At 41.3% G+C, this 27,949-nt stretch overlaps 1 protein-coding gene across 1 annotated transcript in view; it reads right to left on the reverse strand.

Annotated features, from left to right (window-relative positions):
• Window positions 1-27,949, reverse strand: part of LOC137342254 (phosphatidylinositol 4-kinase alpha-like) — a 124,182-nt gene that overhangs the window by 15,352 nt on the left and 80,881 nt on the right. The window contains exons 33-44 of the mRNA XM_068006094.1: window positions 27,779-27,937; window positions 26,777-26,928; window positions 25,488-25,595; window positions 25,269-25,396; window positions 18,212-18,370; window positions 17,613-17,692; window positions 15,812-16,005; window positions 12,554-12,644; window positions 7,216-7,383; window positions 5,744-5,797; window positions 4,969-5,089; window positions 2,690-2,819 (exon numbers count right to left, since the gene is read on the reverse strand). Coding sequence (XP_067862195.1) covers window positions 2,690-2,819; window positions 4,969-5,089; window positions 5,744-5,797; window positions 7,216-7,383; window positions 12,554-12,644; window positions 15,812-16,005; window positions 17,613-17,692; window positions 18,212-18,370; window positions 25,269-25,396; window positions 25,488-25,595; window positions 26,777-26,928; window positions 27,779-27,937 — 1,544 coding nt within the window. The remainder of the gene's footprint in view (window positions 1-2,689; window positions 2,820-4,968; window positions 5,090-5,743; window positions 5,798-7,215; window positions 7,384-12,553; window positions 12,645-15,811; window positions 16,006-17,612; window positions 17,693-18,211; window positions 18,371-25,268; window positions 25,397-25,487; window positions 25,596-26,776; window positions 26,929-27,778; window positions 27,938-27,949) is intronic.

Here is a 27,949-nt window from a genome sequence, read left to right on the forward strand (position 1 = left end):
TAGTTTTAAGTAAACAAGATGCACGGATTGCTCTGCTTCAATAAAACTTGTCATGTGGACTTGAATCTCAGTTCTTGCTCCCCCACCCATTTTTTTTTTAAAAAGAATGTTTAAAAACGTATAGGTTTAGCAGGAAACCCATTTTGTAAATGCAAGTTTGTAATTTCCTTTTATGTTCATGGATTTTACTGCTACATAAGAAGCATTTTTAAAAATTACAGGTGTTGTAACCACTTTGTTGCACAAAACTCAGTTCCTAACGAGATTGAACTTATTTCTGCAACTGACAGTAACATGCAGTGAAAATCCTACCATTAAAAAACTACTTCCTATTCGTTTCAAGGTCACAAATATTTCTAGGTTTGAATATTGCAGCTAATCACAACCAGCATTATTTAATATGCCATCACACTGAACTAGGCTGCATTTATTTTGTGTTAGAAAAATAGGCAAATTTGACTGATAGATAAGAGTTGTCGCTAGAAGCTAATAACCCATGAGTATTTCTGCTAATGGAACAGTGGACACTCAGGGGAGTGAACCTCTGGTCTATATGGATCACCTACTCACTGGATAAACTTGCTGAGCTATCTGGGGACCTCATATCTGGTTTGTAGCTTGAGGAAACACATTGCTATGGTTTTGCACTATTTTCTGACACAAGGGCAAGCCTTAAAGAGTTAACTTTTAGGCTCACCACACATATTCTGGTAACCAAAAATAACGAGAGGGGGAAATTTTAACTGACAAAAAATGTAGTGAGACCTGCGTGAAAGGACCGTGGCATGGACTCAATGACAGTTAAGACCGGTTTACACTGTTAGCACATCATCAGTGGCCAGCACCTGGTACTCTCATCACCAACAGCGCAATATAAAGCAGGCAAACCTCATGCTTTCAATAGCATCTGGCAACCAAGAACATGGGTTCCAAGAACAGAGGTTAGAGGCATGTAGGACATTGACCCTCTTTCTATTGGACCTCCCTGGATCAAACAGAGAGCCCCCTTCAGTTTACATTACATAGAATTTGCAGTGCAGAAACAGGCCATTTGGCCCACCTGGTCCATGCTGGTGTTTATGCTCCACACGAGCCTCGTCTCGCCCTATCGGTTAGTTTATTTCAGCTACAGGCTTTACCACGTGCCCTCATGTGATTCTCCTCATCTTTGGAAGGAATAATTAGCGTTTGACTTAAGCTTTAACTGGCAAATAAATGTATTAAACAGTAACCAGACAGTAATACAGATTATATTTTCACAGTAGTTATTAAACTTTGCTAGCTCAAGCAGTAGGCAATAACAGTTTGCAACTGTTGCGCTGAACTATGATGTAAATAATATTCCTTACATATTGCTTGCTTTCTTTTTCTCACCATCTATGGAAGCAATCTGACTTGACTATTTGTCCTCAAAGGCTTCAGACAACTTCCCAATTCAAACAAAACAGGTTAAGTGCCTTGGGACGATTTACTACATTAAAGGTGCTATATAAATAAAAGTTGTGGTTGCTGATAACTACCTTCAAAAAAGTTACTGGGACAAAGCAGATTCCAATAATTGTCTGTGAATATTCAAAAAATTAAACACATATTTGAACAAGATGTTTGCATTTTAATCAAATGGCTTGGTCCCTCCCATGCAATTCAAGCATTGGCAAACAGATCAAAGTCTTTTAACAAATGTATCAGATCAACTAAAGATAGGATTTCTAGGGTTGGGGGGGGGGGGGGGAAAAGAGGAGGAGAACTGATTTTTAGCCCATTAACCATGACAGAATTAAAGAAGTCAATACTGTACTAAATCTTAGACAAAATGTTTCACTTTTATCATATTCTCATTGCAGCAATAACATGGGCCAGGACGTGTTTTTTTGAGGGTTTCCCATCCAACAGGCCAGACTGATTGACAGGCTGGCCTCAGTCAGACGGGAGTAGAGCAAGGAAGAGGACGTGAAAAGATAAGTCTTCAGATAAGTCTTAGATTGTATGGATTGGGGGTGGGGGGTGGTGGTGGGCGGAGGGGTTAACGCAGGGTCCGTGATCATTGTGGCTGGTGGGGGGGGGGGGGGTTTGCTGCAGGTAGGCTTGTTGTGCCTGGGGGAAGCACTCCTGCTCCTCCGGGCCCACAAAATGTGCTATAAAGGCATTTACCTGCAGCTTCGGGCCTTCTCACCTCCTCTCACGTGGAGTGAAGGAGAAGGCTCGGGAATCCCTGCCCCCAGAGGTTGAAAGCGCAAAACCTGAAAAAGCGGAGGCCCAGAGCCCCCTTGAAAGGTTTGAGTGACCAACCGGCCTCCTGAGAGCGGGTTGGGTGCCCGCCTCTCGTCCTGCCCCGGTGAAAACCGGAAATGGGCGGGTTGGGGGCGGGTCTGAAATTGTTGCAATTTTCAATGTCCCCCCGCCCCCAACCCACTTGTTTTTCCCTTTTAAAATCCTGCCCATGGTTTCCATGCACACAGTGAACTTGAGTGTGATTCTCTCTCCTTTTTTTTGCGCAGCGCAAGTGCACCCTACAGTAAGTTTCGTGACCTCTCGACTGATGGACACAAAGTAAAATGTGGATGCAAAAAGTGCCAATAGTCCTCGTGGAACTAAAATGTTTCTATTGACCAGCATGTGTAATACAATATTCATACCACCCAAATTCAAACTCTAATTATGAGGATTGTAGAGAAGACTACCATCTTACTTGATGATAGCAGAAACATTAGTGATCTTGTTGAAGAAGTCATACTCTCGCTGGTAGAAGTCCTTAGCTGGGCCAGAGAGTGAACCAGTGATCTCCTCTATCAGTTGCTCCAGTAATTCACCAATATCAGCTGCCAGGAAAACACACAGAAAATATCCATTTGTTTTTAAATTAAGAAATCGGGTCAATCCTGGATTCAAACGGTGCTTGTTCCAATCTGAAGCTAAATGGTCAGATTTACCCCTTATGCAATTTAAGCTTATGCAATTTATGTAACAGGCAGGTAAAGTATACTTCACAAATATGAAACCATTCCCATTGTTCTTTGTTTTTGATCTCTCCTCTCCCTTAGACCTGCTGACACTGTAAACCATTCACAGGCAGAAAGAGCAAGCAACCAATATTTTCCCCAGGCTGCTGTCAAATACCATTCTTCAATTTGCTCCCAGGCTGTGAGAGTGGCTTGTGGGGAACTTGCCCTCTAATTTTCAAATGCTTTTAGAAGCAAATGTTTTGTCGAAGACATAAGAAATAGGAGCAGGAGTAGGCCATAGGGACTCTCGAGTGTGCTCTGCTTCATTCATTACCCCACTCAGACAGTATGATGGAGACTCTGGAAAGTTACCGTGCAAGTAATCATGCATGGAATCTTGTATTCTACCATTCTATACTGCAAGAAGTTAGTCCACCAACAGACTGTCACCATATTACCCCCCATTAAGCTAATTGATCTGTTCAAAATAATCTGTACGACATTTTCTGCAAATTGAAATACTTCACATTACCTTGCTGCATTCAATATTGCTGTTTAATTAATTAACGCAATGCCCTTGAAGTTTATCAGCTCCTTATGTTCACATTGGACAAGAAACCCATTTTCAGTGCTTTTACATAATAGTCTTTTCTGGCCAACAGACTATGGCAGTTATTAGTGCAAAGGCACATATATACTAAAGACAATATAGCATCAAGGTTTTCACTCGGTTCTAGATTTACAAATCCCAATCAAGTGACTTAAAATAATAGATTGTTCAAAACAAATATTTATAAAAAGAATAAATCAGGATCTGGACCAGTTACATCGAGTCTGCAGCACAAAAACAGGCCTTTCGGCCCAACTGGTCCATGCCGGTGTTTATGCTCCACATGAGCCTTCTCCCACCCTTCTTCATCTAACCCTATCAGCATAACCTTCCATTCCTTTCTCTCTCATGTGCTTATCTAGTTTCCTCTTTAATGCATCTATGCCATTTGTCTCAATTACTCCTTGTGGTCGCAAGTTCCACATTTTAACAACTCTTTGGGTCAAGAAATTTCTCCTGAATTCCCGATTGGATTGATCAGTGACTATCTTATATTTATGGCCCCTAGTTTTGGACTCCCCCCACGAGTGGAAACATTTTCTCTACGTCAATCCTATCAAACCCTTTCATTATCTTAAAGACCTCTATCAGGTCACCCCTCAGCCTTCTCTTTTCTAGAGAAAAGGGCCCCGGTTTGTTCAGCCTTTCAGGGTGATAGGAGAGAACTTCAGCTTCAGGGCACAAAGTATGTCACTGATGTGCTTGCTGCTCCTCCTCTGGCCTTTTTCTCCAGGGACCTGTTTTACTAATCATCACTGGGGATTTGAAACCTTCTATGCACATTGGCTATTAAAAGGGTCCTGGCAGTCTCCTGTTCAGTCTGTATACAAAAACTTAAACTGCCCTTTACAGAGTACACATTTCAGCAGTCTTGGCTTGAACATGGATTTCCACATGGACTGCAGCTCACCACCACCATCTAGGAACATAGGGACAGGAGCCTTGAGCCTGTTCCACCATTCAATTAGATCATGGCCAATCTGTATCTTAACTCCATCTACCCGCCTTGCTCTTGCCCAACAAAAATCTATCAATCTCAGTTTTGAAATTTTCAATTAACCCCCAGCCTCATCAGCTTTTTGGGGGAAGAGTTTTCCAGATTTCCACTACCCTTTGTGTGAAGAAGTGTTTCCGGACATCACCCCTGAACGGCCTAGTTCTACTTTTAATGTTATGCCCCCTTGTTCTGGACTCTCCCCACCAGAAAAAATAGTTTCTCACTATCTCAAGGGCAACGAGGGCTGGGCATTAAATGCTGGCCTTGCCAGCGACGCCTATATCTCCAGAATGAATTTTTTAAAAAGTCATGCCTAAGCAAAAGGAAGTGAAGAGCTTCAATGACACAGTAGAGTAAAGAATGGGGCAATGAATACACAACCATTGTCCATTATACAGTACGACTGCCGTAATACTTACGGTCCTTATGATTGCCTTCTTCATCAGTGAATATATTGGTTTTCATGTTCCAAATAAATTGGTGACCTAAAAGCCGTGACTTGGCAGCTGCCCACAAGATGTACTCCCTTACATATCCCATCTAGAATATAGTGTAAAACAAACATCGGTTAATAGACCTAACAAATGAAAATAAAAAACAGTATAGGGATAAGTGGTACTCATAGTTCTGACGACTGACATAACGGTACAAACAATACTTGTAGGGGAGACAATGACGCTTTATATACATAAAACTGAAGATCAATGTTCATTAAAAAAATTTGTTCAAAGGAAAAGAGTGTTTATTATGATATTTTGGATATGATTAACTCATGTCCACATTTGAAAAGCAACCCTGCAGCTGGAATTCCCTCCCACTCCTGGCAGGGCTCCTAGAATTCTACAGGACCCCCGCAGGCCAATTTCTGCGGCAAGCCCAAACGAAGTCCGCAGCACGAGAATGTACGTTCTGTGGCAAGTCTGCCCAGGATTTGGGGGCCAGCACAATTTAATAACATATATTTACATTTATTCAGCACTTGAATAATTTTTCAAATGCTGTATAAAAGTATTAAATATTCAGATAAAAAAAAAATCAGGCATTTTAAGCAGTTTACTGTGCTTAGCCAGAGTTGTTTGTAGTAATAGTTTCTGAACCTGTCAGCTCAATGTGTAGCAAAACAAAATGCCAGTATGAACTGGCAAAATCCTTTGCCCTTTGTCTTTAACCAAATAAAGTGAATGTATTCCTTACCTTGTCATATCTGAGAGCTTGAACAATTTGAGGAATATAAAACAGAATTGCATCCTGTTTGGAAAAAAATATGGGGCAGTGGTTAGCAGGTCAGTTAAAATACACGGCTGGCAGAGATAAGGTTTTGTTTAATCTCTTCAAATAAATCTTTTAATATCTTCCAATAATTCCTTTTTAATTGTTTTCCCAGCTCCTCATGCCACTCATCATTCCAACTGACAGAACAAGCAAAAAAGCAGAATGCTGGAAACACACAGCAGGTCCATCAGCATCTGTAAAGAGAAATGATGGATCATGTTTCGGGTCCAGTTCCTTTCTTAGAACTGGAACTGGGAGATAAGCAAGGACTGAACAAAACGGAAGTGGCGGGAGGGGGGCCGGGCCGGGGGGGGGGGGCGGGGGGGGAGGGAGTAGCGGGGGAGGGAAAGAGACAGATGACAGGTAAATGTCAAGATAAGGCATTCTGACTTTTATTGCAATGAGGCAGTTAATGGCCCGTGAATACATTTTTAAAAAAAGCTGTAAAGCCATCTGATGCAAAGATAATCTCAGTCTCAGCAGTGAAAAGATTTCAGATTTCCATTTTTAAAAAACTTTTATCTCAGTCAGAGCAAACAGGTGGCCGGCTTAAAAGCATCTTGTAACTAAAATTTAATGTTATATTTTGTCGTTATCCTTACGGTCATCTCAAATGGACTGTTCAGTGAGAGCCCCCGAGGATTAATCAGCAAAATCACCGCACGGTGTGACGAGGAGCCTCACAGACAGGATGGTCCCAGTTTGTTCTTTCTAGGCTCACTCAGCGAGATTGGCCAATGAGGTGAGCTACCAGCACCCTTAAAAAACAAATATTTCCAAGCATGAAGGTCATTCGTGGGGGGGGGGGGGGGGGGGGTGGAAACAGTGTCAAAGAAAGGAGGGGCCTGCAAGTACTGCACTCTTTTCATATAAGGATTGAAAACAATATTTAACTCAGACTACCAACTGATCCACCAGAATTGCAGCCTCATCATCTCTTTGAATTTCTACTCACAGACAGAGGCTGAAACAAATGTAGGAATGGTTATTCACAGGTCAGGATCAGCTTTATTGCTGTATTAACTGGATACAAGTGAAATAAACACTTAAGATGCAATCTTTATAATTAAAATTCTTGTATTTAACTTGCACCCATTATATTTCAAAATGTCACATTGGCTCAGTCATAAAAAAGCAACAAATCACTGTTAAAAGGACAATGCCAACTGCCTAAAATATTACAAGCTTATCTCTTGTGAGCTGGAGGATACACTGTTTTATATCAATTGGAATGTTATCAACAAAGTGTGACATGAAAGTGCGACAGGAAAGTGTTACAGGATGCAAGTGTGATACTTAGTGAAAGTGTGTGCGACATGCAAGACTTTTAATACATTATAGATACTACAAGTCACAGTTTATTAAGTATTTCACCCCTTTATATTGCTCCTTACCGGAGGAAACGAACGCAGCACTTTTACAGCGTACTGTGCAGTCAGTGGATGCGGCGGATATAAACTTGAAAAGTAAGAGAGGGCAGTTGGTGGATCCGTAGGTGCCCAACACAAAATATGGCTCAGCTCTGGGGCATCAGCGTCAATTGTGTGCCAAGTGACCAAATGCTGCAAAACAAATAGCAGGGGGGGGGGGGGGGGAAGAAATTTAAACCACAAACAGAAAACTAAATCTGGATGTCAACAACTCTATCAAAATCTAACCATTTGATCGGTTAATCACTGGGATTAGTCACGGGTTTAATAGCTGCATTATTTAAACAAATTCTTTAGCCATAAGACATTTGCTTTAAAAAAAAAGTATGCAGTACAAAATAGTATCTACAGATATCCACTAGTCTTCCACATTCTTTTGATCCTTGTGCTGCCTTTCACATCTTCACCCCATTCTATGTCCACCATCTCCTCCAACCTGTGTGTTCCAACATGCACCTCACTGCTCCTCCAACACTGACTGACTCCTTGTTTTCCACTGCTCCTACTCTACCATCAATGGCTACTCCTTTAGCCATTATATCCCTGCCCTCGTGCCCCTCCAACCTACCACATCCTCTCTCCTTCAAAAAACCTAATAACCTCTCTCTTTGACTGGGCTTCCCCTGCATCCCAATATTTTAAGGAATAAGAAATACCAGCGCAAATATAAGTAAGCTGCCGAGGGCCAGATATCCAGAGCTTAGGATTGCATGCGGCCCATGGGTTACAGTTTGAACAACCCCTGCCTAAGGTAAGTTTGTTGAATCAACTTCACAAAGTCACTAGAGATTGAGCAGTCTGACTTGCAAGCATTGCTCAGTGTTCTGTGTTGCTGACTGTGTAGCATGCAGTGAGACAACCAGTAGACTAAATGCCACTTGATGATGGGGTTCCCAGCAATTCGAGTTCAGCAGATTTTGGCCCAAAAAATACTTTTGGAGGAATTAGAATTTGGGGTATTTGTGCCATCTGCAAAGCACTAGTAAAATTAAAATTCATATATATGAAAAGTTATATAGTAAAAGCTTATAAAAATCATTAATTTCAGGGCGTTTTTAAAAAAAAATCTGTATCAGATGCTGCATTAGCATAATGTTCTAACTTTTAAGATACACAAAAGGTTTAACAACAGAGAAGATGGTTAAGTTCTTATTTACCTCACTCCTGTCATATGAATTCCTACATGTGCAATCAGGTTAATGTGGTCTTAATGGAAGAGAAGAGAAGCTATTGCACCACAGGGATCCTTGCATCCCAGAGGCTAAACAGACCTACAGGAGTATGTGCAAACAAACTCCTTTATTAACAGCAAAAACAGTAGTAAATGACTTGGAAAATTCTAATGATGGTGCTCAATGATCAGGAAATTTATGTGAATGACAGGACCGTGGTAATGAACGAGAAATAAACAAGCCGTACTATTGTACGAGTTCTCCGTGGCTTATATGAATCAAAAGCTTTATTACATCCTTTTTAAAAAAAAAACGGAGATGCAACGTGAAGAGCCACGTCCGTCGTGCAGTACACCGCCAAGATTGAAAAGAATAAATCAAGTGGCAAGATAAATCCGAAAGTAGTAATTAGGTGACATCAAGCTTAGATTTTAAAAGCCTGAAGGTTGTAGGAAGGAAAGGAAAAGGGAAGAATGGGGGAAGATGAGGAATTCGAGTTCTCGGGTCCTGAGGTTCTAATTATTTCCTCTCAACCACTCTTTAGAGGAAGGGGAATAGTATGAAGCCTGAAATTTTAGCTGGGGATTGGAAAAATAAGACCAGCAGCTGAAAAGCAACAAAAGACCATGTCAATGAGGTGATTTATGGAGTCAAACAAGCTGAGTTGATTGACAGAGTGTGGATTTGTGGCAGAGCGTTAGCTAAAAGGCAGGAAAGTGGTATTTGTTAGAAGTGGCCACCAGTGAGAAGACAATCAGCACAAGAGTTAGGATTGGAGGAAAGGAAAAGATCCAGGAGATGAGCTGCATTACTGGACCGGTCAGGGAAAAGGGTAGGCTGATTGAGAGATTGTTTAAGCTCTTTCGTGAGAGCAAAGGATCTTGATAGATTCTGAGAATCCTTCAACACATTAGGTAGGTGATGAAATAGGGTTATATTGCTATGATGTATAATTGATAATGCTTGAGTTGGTCTCACTATCCCTGGCTTGGGAGAGGGGAAAAAAATCATCAGCCACGATTCTCACTCTTGATGACTAGCAAATAACTTCTTCCAGAAAGCGCACGTGTGCACACTGGGTGGACTAAGATAAAATAGCCGGCCAACACTCATTAAGATTCATATGTGAACAATGGCCACTTGGGTGAGGCACCAGAGGACTACCAGCAACCGTTAGGAGAGGACGGAGAAAATTGGACAAAAAAAAGCCCTTTATCGCCATATACAACTATTGACTTCATCATCTTTCCAATATCTTGAAAGCCTCCCAGAATCAAACAAGTACACAAAATAAGAATAATATAAGACCTAGCAGATGAGTAACGTTTAACTTTTTATTCTGATTGTTTGTTCAATACTACACAATTGCAAAAACACTGATCACATGCAAAAAAAGTAAATATAATGCAAACCAAAGTATATGCAAGGGGTTAACTTTGCGAACAGTAGTTTAGCTGTGGCCACTTAACTTGCCCAAACTTGCCTGAAACCTCATCTCTAATTCACTGCAGTTTAATTTGTGTATGTAATAAATCTATCACTTTCTCCATTATAAATAAAATGTGTATTCTTTAATTAATAACTCTCAGAACGTCAAGACAGATCTTTTCACTGAGCGCCGCGCAAGTCAGCAAAAAAGGAACAAGTTCCTGTTAAACTTTCTATATGTCAAAGCAAAGATTATAGAATCAAGACTGTGCCTTACAACAACTCCAGATCTTACTAACTACTGAAGAGTGGTTCAGGAACTCCAGAAGTGGAAGCTTGTAAGCGGATGGATTGTTGGATGCATTTTTTCCCCATTTGCCATTCATTATGATCACATCTGTACCAAATAGCTTTTCACTAATATTTTGTTTGCTGTTTTCCACGAGATATTGAGGGGGACATTCTAATTTTTTTCCTCTCTGTCACAAGATCACAACATAATTAATGTGGAAAATGGCCTTTCCACCCTTCTTAATTTATCCATCCAGAAAGACCCTGCACACCCCCATTTCAGCATTCAATTGCTTTGTAATTGATTGTAGAATTTAGCTTCCGTTATTCTAACTGGAAGTTCATTCTGTGTGCTGATAACATTTGGTGTGAAAAGGTACTTCCCGATATCAGTCTTAAATTTATATTTTACTCATTTGTACTTCTGTTCCCACAGTTTAAATTAAAATAATATTCCAGATTTATCTTTTCCATCCCCTTAGCTATCTTATGTACCTCGACAAAATCACCAGACACTTCCTCTCAGTGCAAGTTTCTCCAGCTTTTCCTCATAATTCAATCCTCTGACTTTTTTCTACACTTAATCCAGGCTGACACCTCAGTGCAGTACTGAGGGAGTGCTGCACTGTCGGAGATGCCGTCTTTTAGATGAGATATTAAACTGAGACCCTGGGGTGTCTCCCCTCCAAGGTGGATGTAAAAGATCGCCTGGCACTATCTGAAGAAGAGAAGAGTTTTCCTGGTGTCCTGGTCAACATTTATCCCTCAACTAACATCATTAAAAAAAAAATTCTCTGATTACATATCTCGTTACTGTTTGTGAGACCTTGCTGTGGGCAAACTGGTGACTGCACTTCAAAAGTACTTCACTGACTGAGATGTTCTTAGGAAATGAAAGGTACTACATAAATGAAAGTTATTTCTTTCTTTACCTCCACTAACTTATATTCTACTATTTTGGTTATGTAGTTCAGCATTCTATTGGCTTTGTTGAGTTGCCGCTCTGTATTGATTTGACATGTTGAGTAAGACTCCTAGGTCTCTTAGTACACGTGTCACCCATTTTGCTTTCGATGTGCGCTTGTCTGAATTAAATTTCAACTGCGACTGTTCTACCCACTTACATATTTTATCCAACACCTTTTGCAATTTCTGAGCTGCCTCCTTGGATTCCACGGCCCCCTCCTAGATTGGTATCTCTGCTAATCTGACTAATTTGCATTGAGTTTCTGATTCCAGGTCATTGATGTAAATTAGAAATGTTAATTTCCCAACGCAGCGCTGGGGAACCCACTAATAAGCCCCCTCCCCCCCACCAACCCTGACATAACTCCTCCAATAAACACCTCACCAGCAATGTCCATGGGGTTCTCCCAATCTTCCTCTAATGTTGGCGGGAGATCGGCGACAAACCCCAGAGAAATGACGTAACCGCCGGGCTTTCTGCCAATCTCCCGCCGGAGTTATGGCGGGAGATTCAGGAATCCCTGTGGAAATTGTTTTTCATCCTTCTGCCAGTTTCTTACCCATTCCCAAGATTGACCTAGCTTTGAGCTCAACTATTATAGTCAAATATAACATACGCTGATTCGTCCTCTGAAAGCAATGATCCCCAACATGCATGAGCTTCAAAAGGCTTATGTCCTTCCTCACTCCCACATCAACATAAAAAAATGTTTGGTCACATTGGGCAGCTCCTGAAGATTATGCTGTGCTCTCATTTCAGTCCCTGAAATCCAAGTTTTATTTTACGTTACTTGCTCAAACAAAATGTAACTAAGTGAACACACCCAGCTAGCTGCTGAATTCTTCTTGGCATTCTCATCCGGTTGACTGAAAAGCTTGGTCAGAATTATCAACAAGAACTGCCGAAACATGCTGATCAACCAATTCTACTTTACAAAATGTCCTGTTAGACTTGTCACTTGCATCTCAGGTGTCAGGTGCTGATATTTTGGATAACGATCAACAGTACAAAAAAGCAGAAAGAAAAACTTTGCCTTTATAGAAATATATAAAGGACAAGTAAAATGACACATCGGATATTTAATTATGCCAGGTAAAAAGTATTTATAAATTTTGTTGTATCTTTTTCCATGAAATAATAGTCAGGATTTAGCACATTTTCAAATGAAACAGTTTCCCATTTTTCTGCCGCTCACATCTTTAAAGTTTTTGTACAAAAGCCAAATAAGGACAGTTATTTTGGATGTGGAGATGCCGGTGATGGACTGGGGTTGACAATTGTAAACAATTTTACAACACCAAGTTATAGTCCAGCAATTTTATTTTAAATTCACAAGCTTTCGGAGGCTTCCTCCTTCCTCAGGTGAATTGCTGGACTATAACTTGGTGTTGTAAAATTGTTTACAGTTATTTAGGAGGGATTCATTTAACCTCCATATTCTTACCCGAATGGCTTCAGGGACATCACTAACGGCTCCAGGATCCAGTCTCACCAGACGAGTTACTTCTGCTCCTATGGCTTCAGTGTTTTTAAATCTGGCAGAAGCAAAATGTTGGACAAAGATAGGTCAGACTCAATAAGTCTAATGTACTGATTAATAAAAGAGGTAAGATCATTCAGCTTTGGGGAATATTCTTCATCCTTCAAACAGGCTAGATCTCTGGTGGCACTGATCAGAGGCAGTATGGGATCTGGAGTGTGGTCATGTTGGTGCTCATGTCTTGCTGTAGCTTAAACTCAAAAGCAGTTTGCCTTTCGCTGTAATGCACCAAAGCTATTGAAGCAATAGAACACGTGACCGACGGAAGAACGTTACATGCCTTAGAGGTACAGGTTTCACAGATATAGCATTTGGAATACTATTTACCTACTGCTTTGCAAAGCATGCTTATGGTGCAAGTAATTTTGTTCGTACTCCAACCCCCAAAACCTCTTACTTTCCAGTTACTTACATTGTAAAATACTTGTGCTTTTGCTGTTTGTCCCAGTGGTTTTGTAGTATTTTATTAAGATGCAGGTACAGTACTTTATTTGTATAATTCTCCCTTCCTCTTTCCTCAAAGTTTCATTTGGAGCATGATTATAGAAAATATCTTTTTACCTGCCTCACGTCCCATACAGTTTTTTGTTCTTACGGAAGCTGTTGTTGGTGTGATGCTGCCCAAAGAGGTTTCTCCCCAAAGGGCGGAGTCTGTACTAATGGTCCTTTGTCTTTGGGACTGACCTGACTGACTACTTGACTCTGGCCTGAATATCAGAGGTCAGGAATAGAGCATTCTATAAACATCTCCCTCTGGCCCTGCCACAAACAGCAGACCAAAACAAACCCCTATTCCAAACAACACCGTTAGCTCAGAATTTTTATTTAATGGCAGGCAGTGTATTTCACATTTTAAATCTGTTATTTGTGAATTTTGTCTTTAGTTGTCGCAGTGAAAACAACTCCCACGATACATATCTCCCAACAGAATTCTGCACAGGTGCCAGAACTCTCTCTCTCTCTCTCTCCCCCGCCTGCCCGGTCATGTGCGTGTGTACGCGCGCACGCACACGCACACACACACACGCAGACACTTCTTGGCATCCAAAAAGCTTAAGCCCAGGTGAAATTCCAACTCGAGGTTCGGAGTTCAGACAAGACGGCAGCCCTCTACGGGAGAAACTTCTTGCGAGTATTTACAACATTAAATAATCACTGACATTATATAACCAACTTCATCACTAACTTAGTTCTTTTCCCTCACCACCCCCATAACATACTTGTTATAAATATTATTTTTCACTTTATGCACTGACCTGAGTGAAAAAGAAAGTGGTAGTCGTAAAGTCTGTGAATAAGCTGGAGCAGTTTCAATGATATTTACTGGTTTGTGAATGGTAGATTTGAAAGAAATTGAAGGATTTCATTGCTCAGTTTCTGCTGATTACTCATTCCTCATTGGTACTTGTACAGTTATATGTTCACATTTAGTGTGATGCATGCTAGATGTAATGTTACATAGAAGATAACTTCCATAAAACCCGGATAAGTCAAGTAATGAACACTGGGAGGTCACCAGTGACAACTTGGATGAGGTGCAACCGCAAGAACAATCCAAAAGCTGACACCATCCAGGACAGGGCAATGCGCTTGATCCTCTGCTATTGGACCCCCTCCGCCACTGTGGCTGCAGTATGACTGGCTTACAGGACGCACTGCAGCAACTCACCAAGGTTACGGAAGCACCTCTCTCCCCTGAAACCTCTATTACCGAGAAGGACAAGAGCAGCAATGTCATGGCAACACCATCAGCTCCACATCACGCACCATTCTGACTTGGACATGTATCGCTGTTCCTTCATCATCGCTGGATCAATATCCTGGATTCCCTAACTAGCATCACTGTGACAGCACGAGCACCAGAAGGACTGCAATGTCTCAAGGAGAAATCCCAGCACCAGCTTCTGAGGACAACTAGGGATTAGCAATAAATGCAGCCTTGCCTACATCGTCCGCATCCGGAGAACAAATAAACTGCTACTAAAGAGATCTTTATCCTACCCCATATGATTCTCCATACTTTTATTCCCTACATAATCTATACCAACCAAGATTGAAAAGAACAATATTGTAACAAGGAAGTACAAATTAGGAAAGACCAATTTTAGAATTTAGGAGCAAAACCCATCAAATTTATTGTGTTGGTTTTAGTCTCACTGTCAGTGACATACGGTATTTAATTTCTTTTTCTTCCAACTTCTCTTGCTGAAGGCATTCACTCCTTGCTAGCGTCACTATTTTAAGGCAACATTCAAGTTACAGTATAAGTATAACTGGTTGACGCTTTATATAAAATGTTCTAGAATCCACTTTGGCTAGGTGTCAAATTTTGTTTGATAACGCTGTGGGACGTTTTACTACGTTAAAGGTGCGATATAAACGCAAGTTGTTATTGTACGGTTCCAATAAGTGCCAGTTCCCCTCTAGTATCTTGCCCAAGTTGCCATTCCTCACAAGCAAGACTCCAGTCGGCAACTATTTGACTGCAAGGGGTGGGTGGGGGAATGTCTCAGTTGAACCGAATCCTGGTCTTACCCAACATCTGCACACTCTTTTACAGCAAGGTTTGGGGGGGGGGGGGGGGGAGGGAGGAGTGGGGGGGGGATTAACATTCAAGAATGGGAGCAAAGGCCAAATTCTCCCCAACGCTAACCACGAGACCCTGAGGGCAATTGCAGCGCTCCCACTGAGAGATCAGTGAACTCAGTGCAGAGTGTGGATGGACCTTTCTGGCTTGCATGGTTCAACTTCCCAGTGGATCAAATTGCCCATCCATTGAGGGAAGCTATTTAATTTAATTTTTATTGTGTTTTATGCACCATGCAGGTTTCGATCCATGCAAATGAAAAGCCACATGATGGCACTACGTATATGCACTTAAAGGAAAACATTTGGATTGCGCTAGCATTGGATCAATATCCATGGTATGAGGATGAACAAAATAGAAAACCTGTATTTAGCAGTAACATAGCAGACATAAAACGGTCATAGCTAATGCCACTATTTTAAGGAAACATTAAAGTTACAGTAAATGTAAAACTGGTTGACTTTTGATATAAAATGTTTTAGAAGCAGCTTTGGATCCAGGAGCAATACTGCTTCCAATTAACACCTACAATGTAAAATTGTAATGCAAAGTTTAAATCGATCTGGCCCAATTACCTGGCAGGTAGCTCTATGGCCAAGTAAGGGGAGATGCTCCAGGCCAGATTTACATTATCCTTCCACTGCTTTTCATTCAGACTGATGTACTTTGACCGCCAATTTGCTACGCTGGCTTCTCCGGTCTGGTCCATTGCCAACTCAGGGGATGAGAGGGGGTTATACCATGTAGTGAGATGCTCTATTTCACTTGCCTAAATATTGAAAGCAAAAAGTAATCATTCTTGATGAAATGATACATTAAATCACAGTTAGATGCTTCTTTTAATTCCTGCTGAATGCTCCGGCAGCATTGAGCCTAAAATATATGGTCTCCTCCTGATAATTTAGCCATTTTTAATTCTAAAAGAAAACTGAACTATCCAACAATTGGAATTAAGCAACTTTGAATTAAGAGTGGAATGTTGGCCTTTATATCTAAAGGACTAGAATACAAGGGGGTATAAGTTCCACTACAGCTATACAAAGCCCTGGTTAGTCCATACCTGGAGTACTGTGTTCGGTTCTGGGCACCGCACCTTAGGAAGGAGATACTAGCTTTGGAGGGAGTGCAGCGTAGATTTACTAGAATGATACCTCGATTCTAAGGGTTAAATTACGAGGAGAGATTACACAAACTAGGGCTGTATTCCCTGGAATTTAAAAGATTCAGGCGTGATTTGATCGAACTTTTCAAGATATTAAGGGGAACTGATAGGGTAGATAAAGAGAAATTATTTCCGCTGGTTGGGGGTCTAGGACTAGGGTACATAGCCTAAAAATTAGAGCCAGGACTTTCAGGAGTGAAATTAGGAAACACTTCTACACGCAAAGGGTGGTAGAAGTTTGGAACTCTCTTCCGCAAACAGCAGTTGATGCTAGCTTAATTGTTAATTTTAAATCTGAGATGGATAGATTTTTGTTAACCGAAGGTATTAAGGGATATGGGGCTAAGGTGGGTATATGGAGTTAGGTCATAGATCAGCCACGATCTCACTGAATGGCGGAACAGGTTCAAGGGGCTAAATAGCCTACTCCTGTTCCCATAACTATAAATTTCATAAAATAGGTGTGTGTGTGCACGTTTGTGTGTGTTATATATGTATTTTCTATATATATATAAATAAATAAAAACTTTTTGATGTGTAATGCATTACCATATATTATTTCCCAAAATTTGATCAGTTTTGCTTCAATAACAGTAACAATGGGCAAAGTAAAAAAAGGAAATTCATGTCAGACATCAGAGAGATGATCTTATAGAGGTATACAAGATTGTTAACCATATGGAAAAGGTTAATCTGGAAAATTACTTTCAAATAAATTGCAACAATAGGACAAGGGGCCAAAGGTTGAAACTAGTAAAAGACTAATTTAGGGTTGATAACAGAGAAACAAAGAGTGCTCAACACATGGAGTAGACGGAGTAGATTCCTGGATAGAGTAGTGAAGGCAAAAACTCAGAAGTGATTTAAGAACCAATTGAATGTTGCAATGAGGGGTTCTTTAGGGTCATTCTCAATTAATGAACCAAGATAGGTCATGTAGCCTTCCTCATCTGTAATTATCTCGTGAAAGCAGGTAACTGGGTTCTTGAAACATTTTACATGTGGCGTTATCAGAACCCTATTATCTATAAAAATTGAAAGTAGGGATTAAAACCATGTTTAAAAAAACAAACATCAGAACAGAGAGAACGTGTTAAGTTACTGACCCATCATTACTGTTTGTAAAACTGTGATTCAACCGTAAAGGAAATGGCTCAATGAAGCAGAGTGTGTAAAGGACAGCTTTCTCTCAATTACTTTGATAACCAACTCACCAGTAAAGACAATAGAAGTGTGCGCCGTTTCATGTAGTACTTGTGCAGCTGAGTCCCTCGGTTGGTCTTCTTTGACATGCCTGATTGGAAATAATAAAACATTTTAATTAGGTTATGTAGAACAACTCAAGAATATTGTGTACAGCCCTGAACACCAACAAAACACAACTTCAGACTATGAAGCGTACGTTAATGTCTATCAGACGCAGACCGAGATTTCCTACATACAGTATATGCTTCTTTTAAGGTACTTCTGGCTAACTTCGTATAAGCTGTTAAATTAATTTTTGCTTAAAATTAAAAAAATTCCAGTCACCTCTGGTGAGGTAAGGAGCAAGTGTCCAAGCATACAATAAAATGTACTTAAATGGTCTCAGTACATGCAGTGATCATCACAGAAGTTGCAAAAGATCCTTGTAAAAGTTATATGATCACAATACAAAATGGACTGCGATAGAATAATCAAACTGCAGATACTAAGCAACAACAATGCCACACGTACAGCATGGAAAGCCAAACTCATGCTCTGAAATGTAACTAGGTGAAATGCAGTGCCAATATATATATATAGTGTAAAATGTTTCCAATGTAAACGTCACCTGATTTTTTGGAGATAGTTGACATTCCACTGGACAGTGGGTACGTATTGATCCAGCCTTGTGCAGATTGCTGTCGCGTTCCAACAGCAACATCAAGATTGTTCCGCGAATCAGCCACAGTTATAACAGACAGGTTATTCACAGAGGGATCCTGGTTGTCTGAAGAATAGTTTTCCATTTGTAAACTTTATGCCCAATATTTTTCTTTGCACCACAATAAAACTGCAACAATTTTTTCAAACAAAATTGCAGGCAAGAGAACACAAGCAATTGAAAAGCATTATTATATGGCAGTTGAGCACTGTCTGTTAAATAGCACCGTCTTGAGGTCATAAAACTATCTTCACTGTACAATGATTGCCTTATGGTTGCACAAATGTAACTGCATTTGCAGCAAGAGAAAATATTAACTTCTGCCCTTCTCTCCGAATGTCACTGATTTATGTTGGAGACAATCTCTCAGGCACTGGATACCTTGCCCAAGTTGCTGATCTTTATACGTGTGCCTAAGCAGCTAGCGTCAATAAACAAATAGCCTGAGGGCTTCATAGTACCCTGCCCTCACCAGATTTCCACACACACACACACACTTTCCTTCACTGGATTGTGTCAGGAGGGGAGGCCCTCCCTGGACAGGAATGCTCAGCCCAATTGTAGTATCTCTGCTGGCATCTGGCTGAGATAATCTAACTCAGCATAGAACAGGTATCAGAACTTCTTGGTCTATTTGGCTCAGTAGCACACCGTGCAAGTGAACCTTTGAGATGGTTCATAACATCTAATTTTTTGATGAGGCATATTTCAACTGGACATACCAAAATGTTTTCTTGTAAAAGTACATCAATATATGTTTCATTGCAATTGCAGCAGATACTAGGAGCACATTCTGGTGTGGTTCTAAAAGATAGTGTCATTTTTGTGAAAGTTTCTTTCAAAAACTGAATCCAGAAATCTTTATAATGGGAATCAAAAGCAGAATTCTGATGACAGAATGTAGGACTCCATTCAGGGCTGATATGCAGCAGCCATTACCATCACTGAACTCAACACCCTGAGTACCAAACTCAACTCAGTCACTCAACACCAGGAAATAGGAGGCAAAATATGGCCGGTGTAACATTAACTGAAGCAAGTAATACTCAGAACCGAGTGACTCCCAGTTCTCGAACTCTCTTTTTCAAATGGTGCATTCTCAATTTTAGCTAGACCATTTAGGGAGGGAGGGTAAATGAGGGCTGAGATGCTATTCCTATTGCCTCAAGTATCAGTTCAGTGAGCTCAATTTCTCACATGAACTTGGATTCAGAAAATCAATGCAAATTGGTCGTGGACAAAATTAAATGGCAGGGGCGGGGAGAGAGTTGGTTCTTATGAGGGAGCCAAGAATCTACAACAGGAACTAGATACTATCCTCTCAGTTGGGATAGGGTTGGAACAGCACCAAGTTAAACTAAATACTAAGTGTGAGGTTCCAATGGAGGTAAAACAAAGAAACACACATATTCTACGGCGTCGAAATGAAAGAGTGAAGTTCGAAGAATTTGAGAAATTATATAAGCTGTTGTTGCATTGTATTGCTAAATTGATGGAGCATAAATTAGAGGATATCATGCTGAAAATGTACACTGCTCTAATCAGACCTGACCTCGAGGACTGTAGCCTGTTTTGGTCACCAAGACACAAGGGGAACATAAAGGCCATGATGGCAGTGCAGAGTGAAACTACAAGAGGATTCAAGTATGATGAAAGACTGGAGAAACTTAGGCTCTTCAGGAGGTAAATGAGTGGGGACCTAAATGCATACAAGATATTAATGGTATAGAAAAGGTAAATCCAGAGCTTGAAGGTAAACCACAAAAGTCAGTCAAGAGATCCCAAGTTCAAACTGGCGGAAGTCAAATTTTGGACCAAAGTCCCAAAGATGTTCTTCAACGAATCATCAGCATTTGGAATAGATCTCGGAGTAGGGTAGCGGGAGCAAAAACCCCAGACTCATTTAACAAACAGTTGAATGCCATTGTGGGTAGACCCAAAACTTTTATAAAATATAGATGGATGAACCAAATGGTCCTCCTTATATGCACTTCTTGAACTGGATCTAGGAGATGAACAGCAGGTAAAATTAACAGGTTTCCTGTTCATTCCCCTCCCAACTAGAGAATGGAACTGGCATTTATACATGCATAAGGAGGCAGAAAAATGGGGGATGGAGAACAGGCAAGACAATAATAATTTTTTTAAAAACCCAATAAAAAACTGCAAGACGAAGAGGCAGGCTGTCCAGATTTGTTGTTGGACGAACAAAGGAAGCACCAATAGATAATTAATTTAGAAAAGGTATAATGACTATAACATAATAGGTTATTTTTTTATACACATCAGTGTACAGTACAGTTCTTAGAGAATTACACAAATGACAGGTTGATCATGAAGGTTCTCAGTACATCTGGCCAAGATAATAGTCATTTATTTTCATTTGCTCTTGGGATGCGGGCAACCAGCTTTTATAATCATTTTCCTGGCGCAAACCCACAATTTGGTGGGACTTGGAACTCAACTTCTGGTTGCTAGTCTAGTAACCATAACCACTACAATACTGTATTGTAGCTGTATGCAGCGGAAACAGACGTGGCACCCAAGCAATTAATGTGGATCTCACAAGTGGGTTAAGCAGCGTGACAGTAATGCTCACAAAACCAAACTGAGACTCCACCAAGGACAGACTCGGGCTGGGAAAGCAAAGACAGTCTGAAGAAACTGTGAAACACAAGTCGGTCACTCACTGGATAGCCCTGCTGGAGTTTGAGCAAAGGTCTGCTCACGACCAGCTCAACTGGGAAACGTAGGGAATGAGGACAGTGGAGAAGTGGCCATTCTCCCTTAACCATCTTGTGGGTGCTTTGAGCTCACCAAGATTTATGTATCCACACTGGCTCATTATGCATGCTTCAAATGAGATATTCTCCAAAGCCTCAGAAAACTCAACATACTAAGTGAATTCTGACCAGAATTCAAAAGGGTGTACAACCAGAAGTTGTATTGGATGAGCAGGAGAGCTGAAGCTCACATTTCAATGTGAAGCTATTATTTTGTTCATTCTTACTGCAGTGCTGGCACTTTCCTCTAGCAGCTGCTGGGATGGATTGCTGGTGACAATTACTAAGCACCACAGTACCGTCATAATGGTCTGCACTAGCAGCTTTGGGTTAAAAGTAGCTATTCAGCTTCTTCCAGTACATCTCCCGTTTATCCTCTGAAAATCAGACCTTGCTGTGAGGAGAATTTCTTAATTAAGCTGCCAAGGCAGAAAGTTTTGAGACTTTCTCCTACTGCACTCAAGAAAGGAGACAAAAGCCGGTGTTTGTGACAGCTGAAGAATAACGATCGCCATCCACAGCACCAGGCATGGAGTCATTCCTAAACCTTATTAGTAAACCTTAAAAGTAGCATCAAAAATGGTGATAAATATGAAATATGCGCACTGCCCTTTGGCCAAAATTATCGGGGGGGGGGGGGGGACGGGGTGGGGGGGGGGGGGGGGGGTTAGAAAAGTCACTCGAATGGGCCTTTTTTCTTTTAGGATACTATTCTACAAAGTGTCTTTACCCCATGGTTAATTTGGGGGGGGGGGGGGGGGGGGAAGAAAGAAAATTAGGAACAAATCATTATTTACAGTTAAAAAATAATTTCTTGATGAAAAGATTGACTTGCTGGTTAAATGCACAACTTGTTTAGATTCAACAGCAGAGGGTGCAACCAACTGTGGCACACACCAATGGGCCCGATAGGGGAGAACAAGGCTTCAATTTCTCTCCCTGCTATTCCTTCCTTCCTCTTCTCTTTCTTATCTTGCCCTTGTGTATCTCCTCAATTTCTGTCTTCTCTTTTCTGAGCCTGCAGGTACTTTTTTTTTAAAAAAAAACATATTGTCTCTCCTTTTCTCTTCCTTGTTTCTCCACTCCACACGGAAGCTGCCAGAAGAAAGCAATCTGCAGAGAGTCTTACTTCTGGTGTGTGATACAGGAATCTGTATTGTAGGAAGTAACCTATAGGTACTTTTTTTCCCCATTATGTTGCTTTAGTGAAATTGAGGAAAAAAAGGGGGGGGGGGGGAGCCGAGGGGCGGAGGGAGCGAGATGGGGGGCAGAGGGGCGGAGGGAGCGAGATGGGGGGCAGAGGGGCGGAGGGAGCGGACATAAACAATAAATGTGATCCTCACAAAAATCTCCTTCCTTTACAAAAATATAATGCTCAGGATGGCTGTAGAAATACTTTAAAATTCATCAAGAGTATCACGAGAGGAAAACAGCTAAATGGCATTGTTAACTAAAATTACCAATTCCAAAGTACAGAGTGATAATACAAGTAATATTGATCTACTACTTAATTTGCAACTAGCCAATCTACAGAGATTTGTTCTGGGTTCTGCACTGTGGCCACTACTCATAAATGATTTTGAAGAAGATAATTCAAGTGTTATGTTATCAGAATTGATGACACCAAGCTACTTGGCCAGGAGACAAGTACAAGACAGACTGATTGCACTGATGGGGCTTTGGGACAAACGGAGGGCCCGAGGAATGGCAGATGGATAGTGTACTTAAAGGCTAAATCATTTGCTTGCACCTACATTATATTTTCCTCTAAGTTATGAAGGGAAACTCACAAAACTGAACTTTTCATTGGAGACATGATGATTGAGAATAAGCATGACCCAGATTTTTAAAAAACCGTTACAGGAATGGATAGTGTAGAAGCAAGTTGGTTAGTTGGCTTGGACTACAAACAGAAGACAAAAAACTTTGAGATTCAAAGGATTTTTTTTCTCCCAGAGATAAGACATGTTGCATTTATTAACATCTTGATGAAAGAGCTTTTTGAATATCTGATCAACAACAATGTCCACTTATACAGTGCTTTTAATATAGAAAAAAAATGTCCCACGACACTTTACAGAGAAGCAAGGGAAAAAATGGATGCCTTTGGCGTGACAAAAGCTCGGGTTTTAAGGAGGGTCTTAAAGGAGGAGACAGAGTTTGAGAGGTGGAGGGGTTTAGGGAGGGAATTCCAGATCATGGGGCTTAGACGGCTGAAGGCCAAGAAGGATTAAGGGTTATAAAGTGAGTACAGATAGAGATGATCAAATATTGTGTGGAACACAATGGCCAGCAGCTGGCACCATGGAAATAGATCGAGAAAGGCAACCGGTCAAGGATGAATAATGTAAGTTGGAATTCCGCAGCTTATTTTCGTGGGTAGGGAGAAATGTGCAGAACTTTTCTCAGGAGATAAGATGGATTGGGTAGATTCCTTGATACATGATCTGTAGAAGGAATGGCCTTGACGCACCCAATGACCCTTTTGCGTTCTATGTTTTATTGGGTCCTGTAATTAGACTAAGCGTTTAGCCATTTTTTGCACTGCAATAATTTAGAGCCACATTCAGGTCAATCAGTAAATGCAATGCTACCACTGTGCAATTTTTTTTTAAACCCACTTAAAGTCACTGTTGATGAGAGGAAGTTTCTTAAAAGTTTAGTTAAAACTCCAATGTAGTCTTTATTTTAGTGAAGCATAAAGGGAAGGTTATATAAATACGTAATTAATTCACCCAATATAGAAAGAAGCCAGACACACAGTATATATATCAGTAATAAAAACAGAAAATGCTGGAGAAGCTCAGCAAGTCAGGAAGCATCTGTGGAGAAAGAAACAGAGTTAACGTTTCAGGTCGAAGACCTTTCGTCAGAACTGGAAGATGTTAAAGAGTTAAAGTTTTTAAGCAAGTAAAGAGCCGGGGAAAGGAGGGAGGGGGTGGGGGGGGGGTGGAAAGGACAAAAGGGAAGGTGTGTGATAGGTTAGAGGACAAGAGTGATTAAATGACAAAAAAGGAATGATGGTGCAAGGCAAGGAAGGTAGTAATAGGACAGGTTAAGAAACAAAAGATGGGTCTACAGGAGCTGTAAACGGCAACAGCAGAACCATAATCAGCAGCTGCAGTGCCACAAAAAATTGGGAGCAGTGGTTATGATCTGAAGTTATTGAAATCACCGTTGAGACCGGAAGGTTGTAAAGTGCCGAAACAAAAGATGAGGTGCTGTTCCTCAAGCTTCCGTTGAGCTTCATTGGAACAGGGTAAGAGGCCGAGGACAGAGAGGTCAGAGTGGGAGTGGGACACGAATTAAAATGGCAAGCGACCGGCAGGTCGGGGTCACGCTTGCGGACTGAGCAGAGGTGTTCAGCAAAGCGATCACCCAATCTGCATTTGGTCTCCCCAATGTAGAGGAGATCACATTGTGAGCAGTGAATACAGTACACTAAATTGAAAGTAGTACAAGCAAACCGCTGTTTTACCTGGAAGGAGCGTTTGGGGCCCGGGACGGTGGGGAAGAGGTGAAAGGGCAGGTGTTGCATCTCCTGTGCTCACACGGGAAACTGCCGTGAGGAGGAAAGCGGGTGATGGAAGGGTGGACCAGGGTGTCGCGAAGGAAGCGGTCCCTTCGGAATGGTGAAAGGGGAGGGGAGGGGAAGATGTGTTTGGTGGTAGGAGCACGCCGGAGATGACGGAAGTAGCGGAGGATGATACGTTGAATGTGGAGGCTGGTGGGGTGGAAAGTGAGGTCAAGGGTCACCCTATCATGGTTCTGGATGGGGATGATATATATCAGTACTATTTCAGTTAATCTCAAAGAAACTTCAGCAGCGACGTAATGAAATTTCTCAATTTAAATCTTCGGCACTCGAAAGTGAATACATTTTGTATATAAATGTACATTTAAATACCCTGGCCACTGCCCTGCAATCTATGAACTTTTCTCCAGTCTTTCATCTGTGTTAATAATTTCTCCATGTCTGATAGCCTGCCAGTTAGCCACATTCTCAAAACTCCATTCCCTAGCCAACTCCAAACTTCCTCTGCACATTTATCTACTTATGCTAGATGTGCTCCTTCCGGTCTCCGCTGTGCACATTCTAAAAATGACACCAGAGCTCAGTCCTTCCTCCCTCCATTCATTCATTTAAACTAGATATTAAAATGGAAGGAGAACAATCTCACCAGGAGGAACAAGCTGGTTTGCAGTGAGGTACTTCTTATCGGAGAACATGGCTGTCCAAAACTTGATCATAATACTGATATCTTCCCGCAGTCTCTTTTCCTCTTGCGTTGGATATTTAGGTGCAACGCTAAAATAATTATAAATATTAAATTAAGATGCTTTTATGTGACTACACAGAAAATAAATACATTGCACTGTAACAATATAACAATATTTACCTAAAATAGTCAAAGGCAGTGGAATAGACCTTCTCTCTCAGTATATTTCGAATTGTGGCATTGGAAATGACATCAGCATGCAATAAGGCAAGGCCAAGTGTCAACAGCCTAGAGTTAGCAAAGGTAAAAGTAATTAGATATGTGAGAAGCTTAGTGGCTTGTTGATTCTATTTTAAACCTTTTACCATCAACCAGAAACTTAACTGGACCGGCCACATAAATAACGTGGCTACAAAAGCAGGTCAGAGGCTGGGTATTCTGCGGCAAGTGACTCACCAAAGCCTTTCCACCATCTACAAAGCACAAGTCAGGAGTGTGATGGAATACTCTCCACTTGCTTGGATGAGTGCAGCTCCAACAACACTCAAGAAGCTCCACACCATCCAGGACAAAGCAGCCCGCTTGATTGGCACCCCATCCACCACCCTAAATGTTCACTCCCTTCACCACCGCGCACGGTGGCTGCAGTGTGTACCATCTACAGGATGCACTGCAGCAACTCGCCAAGGCTTCTTCGACAGCACCTCCCAAACCCGTGACCTCTACCACCTAGAAGGACAAGGGCAGCAGGCACATGGGAACACCACCACCTGCAAGTTCCCCTCCAAGTCACACACCATCCCGACTTGGAAATATATCACCGTTCCTTCATTATCGCTGGGTCAAAATCCTGGAACTCCCTACCCAACATCACTGTGGGAGAACCTTCACCACACGGACTGCAGCGGTTCAAGGCGGTGGCTCACCACCACCTTCTCAAGGGCAATTAGGGATGGGCAATAAATGCTGGCCTTCCCAGCGATGCCCACATCCCATGAACGAATTTTAAAAAGCCTTTACCAGACAATTTTAATCACCCCAAAAGTACTTACGACACATCAAGGCTATGCAGTGATATCAGTGCATAGTACCAGAATAGTAGGGTGTAGGCTCAGTCCCATATGGCAAGTTACCACTTTCAGCCATGCTGCTTTAGAAGGTAGCAAGCAGAGGATGGTTCCTCTTCCTCGAGGAGGGAAGTAATGAGGGAAATAAAACATTTTGCGGGGTAAGTTATCCAATGCTGTAACCATGTCACTTAGCAGCAAGGCTCAGCACAGCATTAGCAAAACCCTGGAAATGGACATCCAGCTTTTTCATTCATGGATGGTGCATGGGAAGACTAAGGAAGAGGATTTCAATAAAAAGATCTTTCCTCTCACTTGAGAGCAAATTTGAAGCACAACATGACAGCATTATGAGTGTTTTGTACATTAATGCAATTTCCACAGTAGTCGCACTGCACGTACTTGAATCTTGGTCCAATGGCAGCCACATGTCTGTTTATACTCCCTTTTGAGGCTCCAACATTTAGTGAGAGAGAACGTTGCAGCAGATTGCCAAAGATCTCCACCTGGTCTGCACTGCAGTACTTGGCAATCTCAAACCTTTGCACCAGGAACTAAAGCAAAGATGGAAAAAATATAATAAATGTACTTGTGGTTATCATAAGATAAAAGCCAGATCAGTTAATTGGATGCAATGCAATATACACATTTCTTTGCAATGGTTTTCCCTTTTGGATGGGAGGCACAAAAGTGGACTTCTTTGGGAAACTGGAATGTGGTGCTCAAAAGGACGCAGTGCCATTGGCATTATAGATCTATATATTCAAACAGATCAACAATAACAAATGCTTAGATGCTATGGCTACCATAGAACTATGGAAATTAATAGCATAGAAAGAGGCCAATCATGTCTGTGCCGGGACTTGGCTAGAGGTTTCAAAATTGAATGAAATTGTGCTGTACCAATGGTTTTGCAATGGTTCTCCAGCCATACCAAGGAGAACCACCCTTTAACCTTACCCATAAGCTAATTTTAGTTCTATATTGACCAGGCTTTCCCTTATAGGGCAAACTTATGGATAACTAACCAGCAAGCTCAAGTTAGCCACTGGTCTCCTGCAAGTCTGCCTATAAAACACTGCACTTCAATATGTGAAGCCTTTTGAGATGTTGCAGAGTGACAAGTTGTTGTATTAATGCAGTTCTATTTATTATGTCTTCACTTTTAGATACTGTAGAAAATAGGCTAACTGTATTTAGCCATTTAGATCTGGAAAAAAACAAAAAGCTTTATATTATTCTGGAATTATTTTAAGTAAATCTTTAAGACAATCTTGAATTGAAGTAGTACTGAATACTGAAGAAGTGGAAAGTGCTGTAGTACCCAAGGACAGCTTGCTACCCAAAATGATTTACAAATCCCATCTTGCATTCATTAAGAGTCAGGGAATGCCTTGCACTTGCCTCTATCCAGATGTGGTGGGGTGTAACTTCCGGGGGACAGGGTTCGGGCTGACTCTCTTCAGAAGCTGCCAAAGGATCAGCTTCTTTTTTATCTTCTGAGAAAAGGCCAAACTTCTGCTGCACTGTCATCTGCCAGGCTCCAACCATTTCCCGCATAAACTGCAAATGATA

This window comes from Heptranchias perlo, chromosome 25 (assembly GCF_035084215.1).
Source record: "Heptranchias perlo isolate sHepPer1 chromosome 25, sHepPer1.hap1, whole genome shotgun sequence".
Taxonomy (NCBI): domain Eukaryota; kingdom Metazoa; phylum Chordata; class Chondrichthyes; order Hexanchiformes; family Hexanchidae; genus Heptranchias; species Heptranchias perlo.